Source organism: Bufo gargarizans, chromosome 4 (genome assembly GCF_014858855.1).
Source record: "Bufo gargarizans isolate SCDJY-AF-19 chromosome 4, ASM1485885v1, whole genome shotgun sequence".
NCBI lineage: Eukaryota > Metazoa > Chordata > Amphibia > Anura > Bufonidae > Bufo > Bufo gargarizans.
Genome location: NC_058083.1, coordinates 362,277,456 through 362,300,350, shown reverse-complemented (window position 1 = coordinate 362,300,350; position 22,895 = coordinate 362,277,456). Strand labels below are relative to the sequence as shown.

General features: G+C 42.6%; 1 protein-coding gene across 1 annotated transcript in view; it reads right to left on the bottom strand.

Annotated features, from left to right (window-relative positions):
* Positions 1-22,895, bottom strand: part of LOC122933724 (saccharopine dehydrogenase-like oxidoreductase) — a 136,069-nt gene that overhangs the window by 87,868 nt on the left and 25,306 nt on the right. The window contains exons 4-6 of the mRNA XM_044288695.1: positions 15,380-15,509; positions 11,623-11,672; positions 8,764-8,894 (exon numbers count right to left, since the gene is read on the bottom strand). Coding sequence (XP_044144630.1) covers positions 8,764-8,894; positions 11,623-11,672; positions 15,380-15,509 — 311 coding nt within the window. The remainder of the gene's footprint in view (positions 1-8,763; positions 8,895-11,622; positions 11,673-15,379; positions 15,510-22,895) is intronic.

The following is a 22,895-nucleotide window of genomic DNA, read 5'->3' as shown; positions in this document are numbered from 1 at the left end:
GTATTGCTGAAATCTCTCCTTTAGCATTTATTTGATGGCAATTATATTCTCGGGTCCTCATTGTTGCGACCCAGAGAACTATGGTGGTCTCTGAATCCATCTATGCACCTTATTTATTTTTTTGTCTCGCATGGTCTTGGAATTGGAAATGGAGATATATTTTTCATACAATGTCTTGGTTGCTATGTATGATTGTTGTGTTCTTTTTCTATTTAATAAAAATAGATTCAACACTAAAATGCAGTGATTTATGGGTGGTTTCTAATATGTGAGCCCCACAAAGTGACCTCATAAATGAACTGGTCCCTAAAAAATTGGGTTTTGGAAATTTTCTTAAAAAGTTTAAAATTTGCTTCCAAACTTCTAAGCCTCTTAACGTCCCCAAAAAATAAAATGTAATTTTCAAAATGATCCAAACATGAAGTAGACATAGGGGAAATGCAAAGTAATAACCATTTTTGGAGGTACTGCTATTTATTTTAAAAGTAGAGAAATAGAAATTTGGAAATTTACAAATTCTTCAAATTTTTTTGAAAATTTGGCATTTTATACATTTTTATAAATAAAAATGAAATATTTTTACTCGTTTACCAGTCATGAAGTTCAATGTGTGATGAGAAAACAATACTCAGAATGGCCTGGATAAGTAAAAGCATTTTAAAGTGACACACATCAGATTTGCTAAAAAATAGCCTGGTCCTTAACCCTTTCATGACCAAATTTTACGAATATGACATGTGTCACGTTGTTGTAATAGCTTTGGAACACTTATTTATCCAATACCATCAATGGCCTTGAACTCAGGAGGTACACTCTTCAAAATAGATAAATCACACAAAGAAAGGAGTGCGACCACATCCAATTTTTTAAAGATTAAAAAATACCATTTTATTTATATCACAATAAAAAGACATGTATTATGGTACATAAATATGTGTACACAGGGGAAATTCACAGATGTAAATCACCCATTCAGCAAACCCATAGCACTAAATTTGCGCCAAAGTACACCTCCTTATATAATACTCTCCGGGAACTCCCATACAGATCACATGGAGGGGATATGAAATAGGGCTAATGGTTAAACTGTGCACATGCTATCGGTATAGATAATGTGCCTCACTACTGCGGCCTTAATCTACAGATTTAAACAGAGCCGAGAGGTGCACAGCATGGCTGTTGTTACATACCGGAATGCAAAGGCTGCTGAACGGGTGAAAAAGGCTCCTCAACGCGCGTTTCGCGTATAGTTGCTTCCTCAGGAGGAGTTAAAAAACAGGGGACAGGAAACAGATTAAAAAGTAGCCGCTCACCAATCAAGTGCTAAACTTGCGATCATGTGATGCATCACGTGATCATTGCGTCACTATAGCGGCGCATGGTCAGTCCGCATCCGCCGCATCACTATACTTCCACCCTTCCCCTGAGGCCGATAGCGGGGAGGGCGGTCAGTCAGATCGCCATCGCCTCCATCAGGCCTACACATGAGAGAAAGTGCCGAAGTGGACCGGCAGATCGAACGACCATGCGCACAAGTAACTAATATGTATCACAGCACTGGTGATCACCCATATCCATGTGTCTACAGCAATACACTATTGTATAATAAATGGTTGACAGATGCTTATAAGATCGATAATATAACAACCATTATCATATTCTAATGAAAACCAAGTGCGAGTGCATAACATAAAAAATTCATATTACTATATATACTCCAATTTTTGATTCATAAATGAGAGTCATTCTGAGATTGTTTTCTCGTGACACATTCTACTTCATGACAGTCATAAATTTGAGTCAATATATTTCACCTTTATTTATGAAAAAATCCCAAATTTACCAAAAATTTTGAAAAATTTTCAATTATTTTTTTTTAGGACATTAGAAGGCTTAGAAGTTTAGAAGCAATTCGTAAAATTTTTAAGAAAATTTCCAAAACCCACTTTTTAAGGACCAGCTCAGGTCTAAAGTCACTTTGTGGGGCTTACATAGTGGATACCCCCATAAATGACCCCATTGTAGAAACTACACCCCTCAAGTTACTCAAAACAGATCTGACAAACTTTGTTAACCCCTTAGGTGTTCCACAAGAATATAAAGAAAATGGAAATGAAATTTCAAAATTTCACTTTTTGGGCAGATTTTCCATTTTAGTAACATAGTACATAAGGCCGAAAAAAGACATTTGTCCATCCAGTTCGGCCTGTCATCCTGCAAGTTGATCCAGAGGAAGGCAAAAAAACCCTGTGAGGTAGAAGCCAATTTTCCTCACTTTAGGGGAATAAAAATTCCTTCCCGACTCCAATCAGGCAATCAGAATAAATCCCTGGATCAACGATCTCTCTCTAGTAGCTATAGCCTGTAATATTATTACGCTCCAGAAATACATCCAGGCCCCTCTTGAATTCCTTTATTGTACTCACCATCACCACCTCCGCAGGCAGAGGGTACTGTAGTTGCCCCATTCCAGTTATTACTTTAGTTGCCCTCCTCTGGACCCTCTCCAGCTCTGCTATGTCTGCTTTGTTCACTGGAGCCCAGAACTGTACACAGTACTCCATGTGTGGTCTGACTAATGATTTGTAAAGTGGTAGGACTATGTTCTCATCACAGGCATCTATGCCCCTTTTGATGCAACCCATTATCTTATTGGCCTTGGCAGCAGCTGCCTGACACTGGTTTTTGCAGCTTAGTTTGCTGTTTATTAAAATTCCTAGATCTTTTTCCATGTCAGTGTTACCAAGTGTTTTACCATTTAATAGTACGGGTGACTTGCATTATTCCTTCCCATGTGCATAACTTTACATTTGTCAGTGTTAAACCTCACCTGCCACTTATCTGCCCAAGCCTCCAATCTATCCAGATCGCTCTGTAGTAGTATACTGTCCTCTTCCGTGTTAATTACTTTACACGGTTTAGTGTCATCTGCGAAAATTGATATTTTACTATGCAAGCCTTCTACAAGATCATTAATAAATATATTGAAGAGAATAGGGCCCAATACTGACCCCTGAGGTACTCCACTAGTGACAGTGACCCAATCTGAGTATGTACCATTAATAACCACCCTCTGTTTTCTATCATTGAGCCAGTTACTTACCCACTTACAGACGTTTTCTCCCAGTCCGAGCATTCTCATTTTATATACTAACCTTTTATGCGGTACAGTGTCAAATGCTTTGGAGAAGTCCAGATACACGACATCCATTGATTCGCCACTGTCAAGTCTAGAACTTACCTCCTCATAGAAACTGATTACATTTGTTTGACATGATCGATCCCTCACGAAGCCATGCTGATATGGAGTTATTTGCTTATTTCCGTTAAGATGCTCTAACATAGCATCTCTCAGAAAACCTTCAAACAGTTTACCTACAACAGATGTTAAACTTACCGGCCTATAGTTTCCAGGCTCTGTTTTTGGACCCTTTTTGAATATTGGCACCACATTTGCCATGCGCCAATCCTGTGGGACATTCCCTGTCAACATAGAATCTGCAAATATCAGAAATAAGGGTCTGGCTATGACATTACTTAATTCCCTTAGGATACGGGGGTGTATGCCATCTGGTCCTGGAGATTTGTCTATTTTAATCTTTTTAAGTCGATATTGCACTGAATTTATTTCAACATTCGGCATGTCATCTGACAGTTTATTTTCCTCAGTGAATACATTGGAGAAAAAAATATTTAACAGCTTTGCTTTCTCCTCGTCGCTCTCTGCGACTCCCCCCTCATTACTCTTTAACGGGCCGACACCTTCAGATTTATACTTTTTAACATTTATATAATTGAAGAACATTTTAGGGTTAGTTTTACTCTCTTTGGCAATTAATCTCTCGGTCTCTAGTTTGGCCTCTTTTATTTGTTTTTTACATGTTCTATTTTTTTCCTTATAGTTTTTCAGTGCTTCCGTGCTACCTTCCTGTTTTAGTGTTTTATATGCTTTCTTTTTGTCATTTATTGCTTTCTTTACAGTTCTGTTTATCCACATTGGTTTCTTTTTGTTCCTTAACCTTTTATTCCCATACGGTATGTACCTCTCACAATGAGATTTTAGGATGCTTTTAAAGATATCCCATTTTGTGGCTGTATTTTTATTTGTGAGGACTTTATCACATTTAGTTAGGCCTATGGCCTCTCTTAGTTAGCTAAATTTAGCTTTTTTGAAGTTTGGTATTTTTGTTCCTCCCTGTAGAAACGCTCTTTTGAATGATAATTGGAAGGTTATTACTTTGTGGTCACTATTTCCCAGGTGTCCCCCAACCTGCACGTCTATTATTCTGTCAGGCCTATTGGTTAATACTAAGTCCAGTATGGCAGTCCCTCTAGTCGGGTCCTGAACCAGTTGGGAGAGGTAATTGTCTTTGGTTATTGCCAAGAACCTGTTTCCTTTATGAGATATACAAGTTTCAGTTTCCCAGTCTATATCTGGGTAGTTGAAGTCCCCCATAATAACCACCTCATTATGATTTGCCGCCTCATCTATCACGTTTATTAGTAGATTTTCTGTGGACTATGGTATATTAGGTGGTTTATAGTAAAAACTCCTATTAGTAATTTATTATTGTTTTTAGCGCCATGTATCTCTACCCACAGTGACTCCACGTGTTCATGTCCCTCACTTATATCTTCCTGGAGTGTGGGCTTTAGACAGGACTTTACATAAAGGCAGACCCCTCCCCCTCTCCGGTTTTGACGATCCTTTCTAAACAGGCTGTAACCCTGTACATTAACTGCCCAGTCATAGCTATCATCCAGCCATGTCTCAGTTATTCCCACTATGTCATAGTTCTCCTCACACATCACTAATTCCAGTTCACCAGTTTTATTAGTCAGGCTTCTGGCATTAGTATACATACATTTGAGAGGTTTATGTATATTTTTTACTCTACACCTTTCTTTCTGAACTGTTCTAGTCCCTCCTTACATTCCTCCCCCAGTCCCACGACCTTGCCCCCGGTCTCTATCTGCACTATCTTCCCATTCTATAACATAATTACCCTCCCCCCAGTCCCTAGTTTAAACACTCCTCCAACCTTCTAGCCATCTTCTTCCCCAACACAGCTGCCCCTTCCCCATTGAGGTGCAGCCCGTCTCTACGATAATTTTATTAATTTTTTTTCATTAAAGCGGACCTTTCACCAGGAAAAACATTATGAACTAAGTATCCTGACATATACAGCGGCGCCCAGGGATCTCACTGCACTTACTATTATCCCTGGGCGCCGCTCCATTCTCCAGTTATGTCCTCCGATATCTTCGCTCAATAAGTTATAGTAGGCGGAGACTGCCCTTGTTCTGCTGGGCGTCTCCTCCTCCTAGGCTGTAGCGCTGGCCAACTGCAGCGCACAGCTCACAGCCTGGGAGGTTTTTTTCTCCCAGGCTGTGAGCTGTGCGCTGCGATTATCCAGCGCTACAGCCTAGCAGGAGGAGACGCCCAGCAGAACAAGGGCAGTCTCCGCCTACTATAACTTACTGAGCAAAGATACCGGAGGACATAACGTGAGAACGGAGCGGCGCCCAGGAATAATAGTAAGTGCAGTGAGATCCCTGGGCGCCGCTGTATATGTCAGGATACTTAGTTCACAGTGTTTTTCCAGGTGAAAGGTCCTCTTTAACACATTGAGGGTTAACAGCCAAATAAAACTCAATTTTTATTACCCTGATTCTGCGGTTTACAGAAACACCCCACATGTGGTCGTAAACTGATGTAAGGGCGCACGGCAGGGCGCAGAAAAAAAGGAGCTCTGCATGTTTTTTAGAAGGCAGATTTTGCTGGACTGGTTTTTAGATGCATTGTCCCATTTAAATGCGCCCTGATGCACCCCTACAGAAGAAACTCCCAAATAGTGACCCTATTTTGGAAACTAGGGGATAAGGTGCCAGATTTATTGGTACTATTTTGGGGTACATATGATTTTTAATTGCTCTATATTACATTTTTTTTTTAAATGGCTGTTTTGGCACCGTTTTGTTATTTTTAATATTTTACAAAATGACAGGGTAGATCATGTGCTATTTTTATAGAGCAGGTTGTTACGGACGCAGTGATATCAAATATGTCTACTTTCTTTGTTTGTTTCAGTTTTAAAGGGACTCTGTCACCAGTTTCTAACCCCCCCTTTTATAACTATGGTTCTCTCCATGGTCCCCTTCTCATTACAAAGCTGTTGTTATAAGTTAAATCCGCCGTGTAGTTTTCATAAAAATCGCTTTTATCTAACCTGTCAATCTTCAGGATAAGGTGCCCAGGGCGTTTCTGATGGTCTGAATCTGCCGCTCTTCGCCGCCGCCGTTGGTGCCCAACTCCTCCCATGATCCTTTCAGCGCCACCTCGATGTAATGCAATCCGCCTCCGGCTCTCCTCAGTGCCCCCTCCTCCTTTTCAAAGATCTCGCGCGTGCGCACAGGCCTGTGCCTGATGCGCCCGTGCGGACTTTTAGATTCTGCCTCGTGGAGCGAAGTGCGCATTCGCGCGCGTTCGCGTATATTCGCGCGCTTTCGCGCATATTCGCGCGTGCGCGCGCATGCGCACTTCGCTCAACGAGGCAGAATCTAAACGTCCGCACGGGCGCATCAGGCACAGGCCTGTGCGCACGCGCGAGATCTTTGAAAAGGAGGAGGGGGCACTGAGGAGAGCCGGAGGCGGATTGCATTACATCGAGGTGGCGCTGAAAGGATCATGGGAGGAGCTGGGCACCAACGGCGGCGAAGAGCGGCAGATTCAGACCATCAGAAACGCCCTGGGCACCTTATCCTGAAGATTGACAGGTTAGATAAAAGCGATTTTTATGAAAACTACACGGTGGATTTAACTTATAACAACAGCTTTGTAATGAGAAGGGGACCATGGAGAGAACCTGGTTAGAAACTGGTGACAGAGTCCCTTTAAATAATAAAGCATTTTTGAAAAATAAATTATGTTATTGTGTGTCCATTTTCTGAACGCCATTTTTTTTTCCGTCTTGTGCAGGGGCTAGTTTTTTGCAAAAAAAGTTAAGGTTTTTATTGGTACCATTTTTGGGTACATAGGATTTTTTTGATCATTCATTATTACACTTTATGACCAAAAAATTGGCTGTTTTGGAACAGTTTTTATTTATTTATTTTTACAGCATTCATCTGAGGGGTCATGTGACAGTTTTATAGAGCAGATCGTTACGGACGTGGCGATACCCAATATGTCTACTTTTTCTTATTTATTTAAGTTTTACACAATAATCACATTTTTGAAACAACAAAAAAAGATGTTTTAGTGTCTCCATAGTCTGAGAGCCATAGCTTTTTTATTTTTTGGGTGATTGTCTTAATTAGGGTATCATTTCTTGAGGGATGAGGTGATGGTTTGATTGGTACTATTTTGGGGGGCATATGCCTTTTTGATTGCTTGGTGTTGCACTTTTTGTGATGTAAGGTGAAAAAAAATGGATTTTTGGCACAGTTTTTATGTAATTTTTTTTACGGTGTTCACCTGAGGGGTTAGGTCATGTAATAATTTTATCGAGCATGTTGTTACGGACGTGGCAATACCTAATATGTACACTTTTTTATTTCACTTTAACACAATAATAGCATATTTTAAATTATAAAATGATGTTTTAGTGTCTCCATTTTCTAAGAGCTATAGTTTTTTAATTTTTTTAGCAATTTTTTTATGTAGGGTCTCATTTTTTACGGGATGAGGTGACGGTTTTATTGGTACCATTTTGTGGGACATACGCCTTTTTGATCGCTCAGTGTTGCACTTTTTGTGGTGTAAGGTGACAAATTGGCTTGATTTGACTATTTTTATTTTTTATGGTGTTTATCGAACGGGGTCGATCATGTGATATATTTATAAAGACAGTCGTTACGGACGCAGTGATACCTAATATGTGTATTTTTGTTTTCATTTTTATTTATTTATTTTTACTTTTATTTTCACTTTTTTTTTTTTTTTTATCAATTCCCACTTGGATCTTGAAGATCCAGTGGGGCTGATGGCTGTACTATACTTTGCAATGCTTTTGTGTGAAAGTATCCTTACCCTGATTCTGCAGTTTACAGAAACTCCCCCCATATGTGGTCATAAACTGCAGGCACACTGCAGGGCTCAGAAGGGAAGGAGCGCCATATGGTTTTTGAAGGGCAGATTTAGCTGCAATGTTTTTTTGGGGCCATGATGCATTTGAAGAGACCGAGTGGTATCCCCACAGTGAAAACCCCTTTTAAGTGACCCCATTTTTTAAACTACACCCCACAAAGAATTTTTCAAGGGGTGTAGTGAGCACTTTGAACCAACAGGCATTTCATAGAATTTAGAAACACCTGGCTGTCATTTCAGACCCAAAATTTTCATTTTCACAAGGAGCAACAGAAGAAAATCACCCTCAATTTGTTACCCATTTTCTCCTTAATATGGAAACACACCATAAGTGGTTGTAAAATTGCTGTATGGGCACATATTTTGCGGAAATTGTTTTTGGGTGATATGTCGTATTTGAAGAGAACCTGAGGTGCCCCTACAGTGGAAAACCCTTATAAGTAATCCCATTTTGGAAACTACACTCCCTAAGGAATTTTTCAAGCAGTAGACATCATTTTGACCGCACAGGTTTTTACAGACCAAGAGTGCATGATGCCTTATCTGGCCCTCCTTTCATGAAATGAAGAAAACGAGCTTCATACTCACACAGGAGACTTAGCTGCATAACAAAGAAATGCACACGGTACTACAATTATGCACTAAATAAAGCTTTACATAAATATGTGTCTTACCTTCTTTTTAGCTTTTTACCAATAACAGGAAGTGGCTTGAGTGCTAATTGCTTCCTTAGATTCTCCACATTTCCCTGATCTGCGGCTCCATGAACAGCAGACTGCCAGGTGCCTTCATGAATACGAGCACCCTATATAACACACCAAGAATGACAACATATACGTGGTGGGGTGAATCATGGAGCCCTAGCCTTCCTTTGCTAAACCATGGGCCCAACTGATGGAACTTCACTTTAGAATAGTTATCTATATAATATAGGCACACACGAAAACTGATATGCAGCACAGCCACGCAATTTTATTGCACAATTAGGCAGTGATTGGCTGCCGTAGCACAGCTAGTTAAATGGGTTATCCCACAAAATGGATCACTATGCACGGAATAGGTGATTTAAAGGCCAAATCAGCATATTTAGTTATATATATGACATTAAAGGTCTTATAAAGTCTATTAAAAGCATCTAAGTATCCCCCCTGTCCACCTTATAAATACCGAAAACTAAAGTTTTATAACCTGCTTGTCTCGTCACCAATCTGCCCAAGGGGCGGCGTTTAATCTCAAATGTGCCCAGCCAGCCGCTCCCAACTGCCGTTCTGAAGCCCCGCCCAGCTCATCAATATTCACTTCGCTGGGCGGCGGCTACAACTCTCCCCAGTCAAGATCCTGCGCATGGCCAATTGAATCTTCTGGGCATCGTCCTCATCTAATCTTCTGCGCTTGCGCCCGGCCGGGGTTACATCGCGCCTGCGTACAGACCCAGCCTGCGTCTTCGAGGCCGCTGCAGCCTCTGCTTCATGCGCATGCGCCGGGCACTGTTCAGAGCAGAGCTTCAGAGTGCTGCTCACTTACATCTCGCAGGATCTTGACTGGGGAAGAGTAGCCGCCGCCAAGCGAAGTGAATATTGATGAGCTGGGCGGGGCTTCAGAACAGCAGTTGGGAGCGGCTGGCTGGGTGCAATTTGAGATTAAACGCCGCCCCTTGGGCAGATTGGTGACGAGACAAGCAGGTTATAAAACTTTAGTTTTTGGTATTTATAAGGTGGACAGGGGGGATACTTAGATGCTTTTAATAGACTTTATAAGACCTGCAATGTCATATATATAACTAAAAAAGCTGATTTGGCCTGTCAGTGTCCCTTTAATATGAAGTATTGCAATATACATGCAATAAAGATAGTAAGCATGTACATTACATTTTCCTCTCTGCTAATGACAGCTTCCTTGCTGGCTTAAATTTAGACCATTTTCTACACCTAAAACAGGCGTAGAAAATTATGAATAATACGGACCTGCCGGCCTATCCCTTTCCTGCCACACACCCTTTTATTAGACCTGGCGTAAGCAGGGAAAAGTGCAGATTACAGTGCAAATAACCTTTTGTGCCGCAATCTGCGCCAGAAATACGCCTAATATTGGCATATATCTGATAGTAAATGACCCCCTATGTTCTATGCAGGGGAAGGAGACAGGAGCAGGGGGTAACAAGAGCTGAATGCACTGCACTCTTGGGAGATGCAGGTGCTTGACTGTCACATGTGATGAGCTGCTGCCCACCCACAGAAAGTAAAGAAATAAACAGCTGCAGAAAAGTGGGTAAGCGTGAAAATTACACTAGCAGCATTTCTTGCATTGATATACTTAAAATAATGGCATGCATAATTTTTTGTCAATTTGTGGGATAACCCCTTTAAAGGTCATGGACACCTTCGGGACAATTTTTTTATGAATCAATTTTACTCGCTTTTGGCTGAAAAGAATTTTTTGGTCATTTTAGCAGTTCTTGAGATACTTGCGGTTAAAAATCAGTCTAATTACAGACTGTCCCTCTCGAGTTCTGACATCTGACATGTGAAGCCTAATCTCTGATCTCCTGACCTCAAAAAACCTAATTTAAGCCAAATCATATCAGTTTGATAAGAGTTTAGCTATGATAATCACATTCGCTGCCAATTTTACAACTTTTACAGGGTATCATAAAACCATCACTTACAAAGTACGTTGGGGGTTATTTACAAAACTTGTATGCCAGTTTTCTGTTGTACAAAGTCTAAATTTTTTGCACAATCATTTTACAACTTATCACGTTTCTAGATGCTCTCTGCTCTTTAAAACAAAAAAGGGGGTGCCTAACAAAGTGGCACATTTACAAAAACATAGCAGAAATCTGATGCAAACTATAACTAAATCTATGGGAGCCCTTAGCTGAAGTAGATTTCAGTTTCTGGTGCAATTTTATTAAGATGCCTACACATCTTAATAAATTTACCACCTCTTAGGAACTAGGGTATGAGCCCCATTAGCTGCAACAGGTTTGCTCTCAGGACGGCACACTATACTACTACTCTACCAACAATGGAAAAAATGATCTGGAATTAATGATTAGAAAATATACCTCCCTCTGGGAATCTGTCAAGGAGTGGACCGTCTGCAATAGTTTTGATGCAGGGTCAAATGTTCGGTTGACTGGGAATGCCAATTTCTACTGATTTCCCCGTTTTACTTTTACTGTTTGTTGCACAAGGGCCCATATTTACCAATGTGAGGGCTCTTAGAGTCGGGTGTAAATGTGGCACAATTTGGACCTCTAGGTTTAGAGAAATTATTTGCGGCTAGCCCAGACAGAGTACTCGAAAAGGTGTGTGTATTTGGGGGAAAGGGGCATGAGCAATTCTGGTATTAAATTCTGTCTGAAACTAAACAAACCTAGAAATAGTTGGTATAAAGTTATACACAAGCGTCTATCCCTGCACCAAATTTCTCATCCAGCCAGAGCCACTGTAATAAGTTTGTTGCATGTCTAGACGGCCTGTGTATGTTTACGCCATCTATAGGATTATAAAGAAAACAATTAAACTAACCTCTGGTCCAGACTTGAAAGCCATAATACTTTCTACAGCTGTCAGGGTTCCTGAGAATTAGAAAAAAAATCCTTATATTTCTTTGCAATCATCCACATTCCACTGACCATGAAAGCAATGTACACGGTAAAATAAAATCTACAGATCGCCTGAAAAAAATTAGCTCTCAAATAGCTCCATAGTTGGAAATAGAAAAAGTTATGGGAGTCAGCATATGGCAATGCACAGGGAACACCGTAAAAATGAAACCCATAAAACTATGGTGCAATTGCGTATCTTGTCAAATTTCACCCCAATTTTTTTCCAGCTTCCCATTACGTTGTACGCAATATTAAATGGTAACATTAAAGAAAGTACAACTTGTCCCGCTAAAAACAAGCCCTCGCCATGCCTTTGGGAAGGTAGGGAGTGAAAAACAATAGATCACTATGTTCTCAAATTTCAACATTTAACCGGACAAAACCTCCCCTCCAATTCCACTATTTATCTATGAAGGTCTTCCATTTACTCCATAATCAACTAATGAATATGAATTTTGTTTACTTTCATATAGCTTGCTTTCTCAATGGATCTATGTAAATTCAAGGTACTTATCCACTAATATACAGTAGGTACTTCAGTTCTCATCCATCTTCTGGCCACCAATAGGCGGGCCAGAAAGAAGTATTTATATAGCATACATTATCTTTTGTTAGATTGTAAGGAATTTCGCCCAAAGTACAGATAGAAATCAACAAAGGTAGCTTAAAGCAAATAATATCACCAATTAATTCAATAAGATACTGCCAAAAGGGTTGTATTTTGGGACATCGCCACCACATGTGGATTATATCCGCTTTTGGGTTTTCACATCTTGGGCATAGGTTTAACGTACCGGGTGAAAATCTTTGTGTCACGGTCACTCCCGTGACAGGGGTCAGAAGATCTAAGAGACTGGCTGCACGTGATGTGATCTCACAGCCTATTTGGTTTCACTTGTTTCTGTGTTGTTGCTGGTGATGACCACACCGCTTATCTCAGGTGTAACTTAAGTGGTCATTCCAACATCTCTATTTAGTCCGGTCTCACCCGTCACGCTATGCGGTTGATAGCTCCTTTCTGGTTTTGGAAGTGCTGGTGTTTGGTTCTCCACTGAGTTTCTGCTCATCCGCATACTTCAGAGTTCAGTGTCTTTTCCTATTTTCTAGTTTGTTGCATTCCCCTATCTTTTGGTATTAGGCCTGAGGAAGTCTCCTGTTCCTTTAGCTGGAAAGGAACAGGTAATCTTTTGTCCTGACACTATTTCCAGGGCACTTTAGGGTCAGATAGGGCTCTAGGTTCCGGCGTATGAACATTCCTACCACCGAGGTCTGTTCATACTGATAGTAGTCAGGGCTCGGTCTAGGGATTCACTAGGTGGTGACCTTCCTAGTTTCCAGGCCTAGTACCATTTCCCTTCCCTCCTGTGTTCAGTGTGGAGTTTACTACCCACACCGTGCCATGACACTTTGAATCCAACTAGGGGTTGCATATAAACAATATAAAAGCATAAATTGCGTAACTCTGTATGAAGGATTACGCAAATAATTACTCGCTTTCCAAAGACTCCTCCACTTTTCCTCCGATAGGGAGCCTATATCCCTTTCCCATGCATTCTTAGGCCTCATGCACACGAACACAGTTCGGGTCCGCATCCGAGCCGCAGTTTTTGCGGCTTGGGTGAGGACCCATTCACTTCAATGCACACTCCGTGTGCTGTCCGCATCCTTTGCTCCATTCCATGGCCCCACAAAAAAAATATAGCATATCCTACTCTTGTCCGTTTTGCGGTCAAGAATAGGCATTCTACAATGGGCCACCCGTTCTGTTCCGCAAATTACTTTTACATCTCTCCCCATTATTTCTAACTACTCTTAATTTTTTATATAAAGTTGAAACCAGTCTGTAATTGCCCCGCCACCCTAAAATTAAATTCATCAATTCATGCGAGTGTAACACCATAGGTTTCTTTTTCTTAATTCCCTTGAAAATTGCAGGTACCGCATTTTTCGCCCTATAAAGTGAGTGAAAATTATAATTCATCTTATAGGACGAATACATGGGGGGCGCGGTTGAATGGCTGGCGCTTTGCATGTTGCTGATACATCACAGGTTGTACTGCATAAGGACATCAGCCTGGGATGTACCGGACATTGATTGTGGCATGTACAATGTAGTGTCGAATTTGACACCTTCCCCCATATCACTAAAATGGTGTTATCTTTTCCCAATAACTTTACTTAACATACACGTAATTCCTCCTAAACCCGTAGCTTCCATCCACTTATTGAATAGAGATAAATAAGCTAACCCTATCCTTATACACTACTCTCAGCTTTGCATGGTATAGGAGGGAATAAGTTATCTCCCCCTGGCAGAGTCTTCGTTTAACCTCAGTAAATGTCTCTCTCTCTTTTTGAGTAGAGGCCGAGTAGTCCAGGTATTTTGAGACTTTTGATCCATAAATTTCTACTGATCCTGAAGATCTTATTTTACGCATGACAATCTCTTTTATCCTTAAACTGGTAATTTTTGCTATTATTGTAAGCTATTAAAATTACCCGTTAGGTTCCTCATTGGTATCCTAAGTGCCCTCTCCATTATGAACAATTTAGACAAGTTTTCCCCACCCACCACCTCAGTAATCCAATTTTGGATATATTGTGTACAATTTCACCTTCCATTTTTTCAGGAATTCCTATAAATCTTATATTTGATCTCCTATCCCTGTCTTCCAGGTCTCTATTTTTTTTACCAAATTTTTCATTCTCTACTTTCAAGCTCTTGAAATCTTTTACCATTCCAAGAGCTTGATGTTCTAACTCACTAATCCTTTGTTCTACCAAATGTACGCTCTCACAGACTTTCTTACAATCATCTCTGATTAGATTTTAATTCCCCTATTTGCTTCGTTATCATCTTCACCACACTGTTTGACTTATTCACCGCTGACATAATGTCTGCCAATGTGGGGAATTGTGACGTGTCTGTTGGAGATGGCAATGTCGCCCCCACTTCTGCATCCTCATTGCTCACAACCATATTTTTTGTTTGGATGTTAGATTTAATATGTCCCTTATTCCCCACAGTTGACGAAGCCTGGAGGAACCTGTCCAGTCCACCCTCCCAATCTCCTTTTAATCTGCGTGTGTCTTGTCTAGGGGAGTTATACCCTCCGTCTCTGCTTCCCCACCTTTTCTTTGTCATCTTTTTTCTTAACCATTGTTACCTTCCTTTCCTTTTACTCTTTACCCTCCCCTTCACCTTTCTTCCTTTCCCTTTTCTTACTTTGTTCCTATATTTTAAGAGTTTTGCTCTTAATCAGTGAAGTAGACTATAGTGTCACCCCAGGATTTGTCACCGACAAAACAGAGAGTCTCACTTAACACTCGCCGGACCATGAAGAAGAGACTGAATTAGGGCACAACACCTCCCCTCTGCTATCCCAGTAGTGTGGCTGTCACATTATACTAATCAATGCAAGGTTCTTCTGTTCTGTGGGCATCTTTATCTGCGCCAATCAAGAGAACAACAGGGTTGTCATTCTCCACATATTATTACAATGAGAATTAACTTGCAGGTAAAATTCCCCTTATAGCAGCAGTAAACGGACAGTGGGTTACTTATCTATTTATGCTGACTACTGAGATAAAGAAAAAAAGTCCAAAGTCCTAAAAAAAGCTATAAATATTGAGTCCCTGTAAATTTATGAAACCACAATGTAACACATTATTAATACCTTGTATGCTGTTTCTGGTGAATAAAACCCCTAGATCAGCAGGAATGGAGTCAAATCCACTGCTTCCAACAACATACACCCCATTGTCTGCTGCCTGCCTGTCATACTTCATGTACATTGACTCAAGAAACTGTGGAGAAGACAGAAAAGGATAATTAAACAGGAAAATCAGACTACAATACAATACTTCTACAAGCAAAATGCCACGGTCAGAATAATGCTGTGTTGATACTGCACTTGCCATGTACATCGCACATATAGGTTGAGAAATACACCTGACCCGACACTGAGCAGCTTTTACTGCTTTCCAACAGTCAAATTAATTTCCTGCAGCCACCAATAGGGGGAGCTCACTGGAAAGATTCATACGGCTCTTATTAGATTCTCTACTAACTGCACAAACTCATATGTGCAGAGCTCCCCCTAGTGGTGCAGGCATCCATAATATAATAGGATACAGGGCTCACCGGGGGAGATTAAAGGGGTTCTCCGGAAATTAATAAAATGAAAATACTTAAAAGTTATTATCAATACACTAATTACAAAAAGTTAGGGATATTTGGCTTTCAGGTGAAATTTATCAAAAACATAAAAAGTTCATGCTAGACTCGAGGTACTTCCTTTGTCTATTCTAATGTCCTATAGAGTTCTGCAGCTCTTACGAGGAATCATAATTACCCCTAATTATACCAGACCTCTAACGTGGTTTGAAATGCTAATATCCCAACAATGACAACCTAGGAAGGTTATATCACTTGTATATACACATATGATTAAGGCCTCCTGCATTCCGTTGCCTTATTGCGGACCGCATTTTGCGGATCCGCAATACACGGGCGCCATTCCGTGGGCATTCCGCATCACGGATGCGAACCCATTCACTTCAATGGGTCCGCAAATCCAGAGATGCGTAATGGTGCGGAACGGATGCATGGAACGTACACCCCAGGAAGCACTACGGAGTGCTTCTGTGGGGTTTCGTCCTGTACCTCCGTTCCGCAAAAAAGATAGAACATGTCCTATCTTTTTGTGGAACGGGCGGATCACGGACCCATTAAAGTGAATGGTCCGCAATCCGCTGTGGCTGCCCCACGGTTGGTGTTCGTGCACTTGCGGGCTGCAGCATGGCCGCGGGGCGTACACGTTCGTGTGCAGGAGGCTTAACTCTCCCACTAACTCCGCAGATGGTCTTTCCTTTCTTATAGCATGGGAAACTGATTTAAATGTGACCTTCACACCATCTCAAATCCCCCAAGATATTATCCAGATCTGTTACTGTATTGTATACAGGTTGTTATTCTGATGTAACTTGAAAACCAATAAAAAAAAAAAAGAGTTTAAAAAGAAGAAAAAAAAGTTCACGCTACAGTGATATTATATCACCCCCACAAAAAATGTCAATGGCTCAATAAGTATTAAATAACTTATCATGTGGCCTTGGCCATCAATTACAGCTTGACAACGATGTATCATGCTGTTCACAAGTCGACTTATTGTCTGCTGAGGCATCCCACTGTTCTTGAAGGGAGGTCCTCAGGTCATTGAGGTTCTGGGGTACAGAGTTACAAGCCTCTACACGGCGACTCAGCTGATCCCATAGGTTTTCAATGGGATTCAGGTCTGGAGAAAGTGCAGGCCCCTCTATTTGAGGTAGCCCAGTCTCCAGCAGCCGTTCCCTAATGATGCGACCTCGATGAGCTGGTGCATGAAATTAGCCCTGTGTTGTTCATGCAGAGGCACAATTACTGGATTAATGATCAAGTAGTATGGGCTTGTCACTGTACCATTCACAAAGTGTAGGACAGTTCTGTATTGACTAGACACACCTGCCCGCACTGTAACACAACCCTCAACAAAGGCTAATGCAAAGCTCTCTCCGTGATGTCTCCAACATCGTTAGCAGTTATCATTTCTGCTCAGCGTGAATTGACTTTCATCGGTGAACAGCATTAAGGTCCACTGTTCCTTCGTCCAGAGTAGATGCTCCCTGGCCCATGCAAGATAATGACGTCTCTGCCTGGTGGTGTGGTTAGGTACCCTGGCAGGTTGCCTAGCACACAGACCATGCAGATGTAAACTGTTTTGCATGGTCTGACGTGACACTTGGGTGCCTCTTACCTGCCTTAACGCTGGGTGCAGACCTAAGCGTTTGGGATGTCGCACTCTGTATGCGCGATTGCAAACGCCGGTACAGAGACAAGCGAACGCCCATTGTCGCGCGTTCCTGGAAGTCTATGTACGGGAACGCGCGACAAGACGCCCCAAAGAAGCTCATGTACTTCTTGGGGCGTCGGGCGTTTTACAGTGCGATCGTACGCGCTGTAAAACGCTCAGATGAGAACCATTCCCATAGGGAATCATTGGTTCTTGCCTGTTCAGCGTTTTACAGCGCGTAGGAACGCGCTGTGAAACGCTCAGGTCTGAACCTAGCCTAAATGTGTAGGGCTGCAGCTATCGACTATTTTTGTAATCCAACAATTAATCGGGTACTCTAATAACAAAAAACTATTTAAAAAGAACGTTTTCCTTTACAAAACTTCATCAGCCCCCTGTGCCATCAGCTACCCCCATGCCATCAGGCTCCCCCCAGTGACATCAAGCTTCCCCCAGTGCCATCAACTGCTCCCTCATTGCCATCAGCTGCCCCCTCAATGCCATCAACTGTCCCCCAGGTTGTCCCCCCCCCCCCCCCCCTCAAGTGCCACCATCTCCCCCTCCTAGCACTCCAGAAATCTTCCATCCTCTTCTTCTTCCCACTCTGCACTGGGACCTGCCGTCACACAGCGTCAGGTCATAGTGTGCACGTCAAATTCTATTGCAGCGCGGTGCGGACCAGGGAGAGTGAGTAACAGCAAGCGCTTCACTCACACTCCGTGGTCACATGATACAAACGAATCCTCGATTAAAAAAATTTGCATCTGGGATTTTTTTGTGTCACATTACTCGATTCAATCGAGTAATTGTTTCAGCCCTAGTCTGGAGTTGTATGGCATTCACATCATCCGGTTCCGCAGGGCATTGTTCACAATGAAGCAGTCATCACTGTGGGATGTGGCCAAAGGACATCCACTTCTGTGCCTTTCTGAGACTCTTCCAGTTTCTCTGCATCTCTGTTGCAACCTGCTGATGACACTCTGTGACTCTCTAAGCTCAGTGGCCAATTCCGTCTGACAATATCCTGCTTGAAGCCTCGCAATGACGAGGTACTGTTGACTGTTAGGTGTCGTCTTGGTTTAATGATGTCAAAATGTGAACAGCATGATGAGGAGGACTGTTTTAATACCAAATTCTAATTGAACTAGGAAATGTATTGGTTACCATGGCAGCCAGGACGCTACTGAAGTTCTGGCTGCCATGGTATGTTAGTGAGCAGCATTATACTCACATGCGCCGTGGCCGCCGGGCACTCCTTCTCATAGGTCTGTGCTGCGCAGTACAGACAGAAGAAGGAGTGCCCGGCGGCCACGGCGCACGTGAGTATAATGCTGCTCACTAACATACCCTGGCAGCCAGGACTTCAGTAGCGTCCTGGCTGCCATGGTAACCGATCAGAGCCCCAGCATTACACTGCTGGGACTCCGATCGGAACTGCCCACTGCTACCAATGATGGGGGGGGGGGGGGGGACCCTGTAGCCACTGCCACCAATGATTAATACTAAGGGGGGGGGTTGAGTTACCAGAGGGGGATGATAAGAGGGAGAGGCTGGGGGGCACATGAGAGGCCGGGGGGGGGGCTGATCAGAGGCCGGGGGGGGCTGATCAGAGGCCGGGGGGGGGGCTGATCAGAGGCCGGGGGGGGGGGCTGATCAGAGGCCGGGGGGGGGGGGGCTGATCAGAGGCCGGGGGGGGGGGGGCTGATCAGAGGCCGGGGGGGGGGGCTGATCAGAGGCCGGGGGGGGGGCTGATCAGAGGCCGGGGGGGGGGGGGGCTGATCAGAGGCCGGGGGGGGGGGCTGATCAGAGGCCGGGGGGGGGCTGATCAGAGGCCGGGGGGGGGGCTGATCAGAGGCCGGGGGGGGGGCTGATCAGAGGCCGGGGGGGGGGCTGGGCTGATCAGAGGCCGGGGGCTGTTTTTTGGACTAATATCACATTTAATAACTAATAACACATTTATTTTGTGACCACTGACCAGTGGTCACAAAATAAATGTGTTATTTTTTTAATTGTTATAATTGGTATCAGTAATTGGTATTGGTGAGTACTTAAATAAAAGTATCGGTACTCGTACTCAGTCTAAAAGAAATGGTATCGGGACATCCCTACTATAAAGTTTAAACCACTCGTTCTGGTACAGAATTAACCCTGTAATGTTTTTGTTGTTACTAGAAGTCAATTGACTAGTTACAGATACCCAAAATGGTGAAAAATGACATAAATAACGTCTCCTTGTGGCTGCCTGGCTGTCCCCATACAGTATAACGTCTCCTTGTGGCTGTCCCCATACAGTATAACGTCTCCTTGTGGCTGTCTGGCTGTCCCCATACAGTATAACGTCTCCTTGTGGCTGCCCCCATACAGTGTAACGTCTCCTTGTGGCTGCCCCCATACAGTGTAACGTCTCCTTGTGGCTGCCCCCATACAGTGTAACGTCTCCCTGTGGCTGCCCCCATACAGTGTAACGTCTCCCTGTGGCTGCCCCCATACAGTGTAACGTCTCCCTGTGGCTGCCCCCATACAGTGTAACGTCTCCTTGTGGCCCCAAGTGTTTTTTTCTTCTAAATGGGCATTTATCGCGATATATATCGTTATCGCGATAAATTTCTTAATATCATTGTGGTCAGGGCGACGGCCCTTGAATGAACCACTCAGGGCTTACCGAGGGCTGGTTAATGCCGGGAGCCCGGAGCGAGGGTAGGCCTAAAAGGGGGCCTACCCCAATGGACCTACTGATAAAAGGGAAGGGAGGGAGGGGTACCTGGCTGCACGTCCCGACTGTTCCTCCCACTGAGGCTTATGAAGGCAAAGGGGGCGCGGCCTCAGCCCCTCCCACAAATACAGGCTGCCCGGCAGCCTTAACCACTTATCGTGGGAATATTTTTGATATTGTCCAACCCTAGTTGGAGATGTGCATTCAAAAGTTTAGAGACGGTCACATTAGGTTCACCTGCAAAGGTTAGAGTGCATTTTAGGTTCTTCCTGAAATTTCACCCACAAGCCAAATATCCCTAACTTTTTGTGAGTAGTGTATATTCCCAAATACCTTTCATTAGTTATAATGGCTTGTTTTGCCCAGGGAGCAATAATCAGGGGGGGAAAAATGGCTGTCGTCCTATTAGTACACACAAAACCTGTCCTAATCACACAGGAGGACAAGTTACTTCAGAAAACTGAGCTAAAGATCTGCCTTATCCTCCACTCTGCCTATCAGGGATTATGATATTGAATACAGTTTAATATGATCTTCAGCTGAATCTTTGTAGGAATGGAGTTCATGAAGAGACATGAAGTACGGAGAGGAGGATGGGGATATGGATAATGAGAAGCAGTACTTGTATGCAGTCTCCATTACCACAGCCCCACATTACCACAGTCTGTCCTATCCATCTTCTCTGTACTTCACGTCTCCTCATGAAACCATTCCTACAGAGATTCAGCTGTAGATCTTATTAAACTGTATTCAGGGTCACAATCCCTGACAAGTAGGAGAGGAGGATGAGGCAGGTCTTTAGCTCAATGTTCTGAAGTAATTTATCCTGAGTTGTGATTAGGACAGGTTTTTTGTGTACTTATTGGACGGCAGCCATTTTATTTCCTCTGATGATTGCTCCCCAGACAAAACAAGCAATTATAACTAAAAAAAGGTATTTGGGAATAAATGTATAATAAAATAATATTTTTGTATTTTCATTTTCTTAATCAGTGCATTTATGACAGCTTTATAACATAAATACATTAAAAATGTAATGTCTGGGATGAACACCATACCATATGCAGTATAATGGTGTCTTAACACACACGAGTTTTTGGAATGAAGGCCTAGGAGTCGACAACTCCAATGGCAACCTGTGGCTAAGTAAAAAAAAATTCCTGTCTGTTTTCGGTCCCCATCAGTTTGGTGACAGAATGAGAAAGTCTAGCCTGATATGGACAGGGCTGAAAGCCTCATTTAATGTCAATACCTGGAAGCTGGAAGACCTGTGGTGGCTGTGGAATGCCTGACCCAACTGTGCTTGGATTTGAAGTTTATAGATGACGTAACCTAATGTATAGTTAGTGCTCAGGTGACAAGGTGATTTGATTTTTGCATTTCACGCACATGGGGTGGTGTAAACAGTACCTAATGAACTTGCATGCCACTGTCTTGTGTTGGATGGCAAATATAAGCTGTTTGGACTTTTAACCCCAAAAATGGAGTCTGTCAAAGGAGACATAAGCGGCTACATGGAGACATGTGTTGTGCCTTAGGAAAGTTGTGCGACATTCTGCAATGTGACAGTGGCAAAAAATCCATCCAAGGCCGAATTTGTTTTCCAGCAGTCGCATCACAGTAGCTGCATGTTGCATTGCAACACCATTGAAATACATTACATGAAATGTCACGTGCAACAAATGTTGCCGTGTAGCTGTACCTTTTTTTGTACTGCAACACATGTTGCCGTGTATCCCTAGTCTGAGATTCTCAACACTTTTCTAATGGCTATAAAAAAGGTGTGACTTAGCCGGATTTACTCTGGCTAGCTTAGATTTGGGTTTCTGGTGCACAGGGTGCTAGAGATGAGCTAATTTATTAAGAAGCATGTGCCTCTAAATTAGGTGCATCTTATTCCAGCGCACAGGAGATCAAGACTGGTGTAGGAGAACGCAAGTCTTGATAATTGTCTCCTATTGTATCTGTTCTTTATACTTTCTCTTGTTTTATGATCCACTCGTGATTCTGGCTTCCAAAAACGGCATCAGGAAACCTGACCGGGTGGCTGTACCCTGAATGTTCAGTAGTTTGCTCCTGTGTAACCTGCCTCATTGTGACTTGTTGGCAACCTGTAATTGTTGTTTAGATGGCTGTGGGTGCATTTTACCATTGGAATTAAAGCCGCAAATCCCTCTGTCCTGCCCTAATTGAACCTAACAGCATGCCAGGGATCAATGATGCAATAAATTTGGATCATTAATCCTGTGGTTGGACAGGGATTATTGGCTGCAATACAGACGATAATTCGCGCCAAAATTACCTGTCCGTCTATCAGAAATTATATGAGCTTTTGTCATGGTTTTCAGTGCTGTTGCAGTTTTTACATTTATTCCACATGTCTCGCTGGCAAAAAATACAGCTGCATAAAAGCTGCAGCAAAACCACATGCATTTGCTGTAAATGTGACCCACTTTCAGGGGCATTAGTCTGCCCGAAGTTTTTTTTTGTTTGTTTATTTTTTTGCTTTTTGGTGGAACATGTAAGAGGTAGATAAAGTAAAAGGTGAATCTTTCGTTAGACGCAAAATATAAAGAATACTATAGAAAGCTGAATAATGATAACCTAAAGCACACAAGCCCATAGGAGTGTATGAAGAGACTGGTAAAT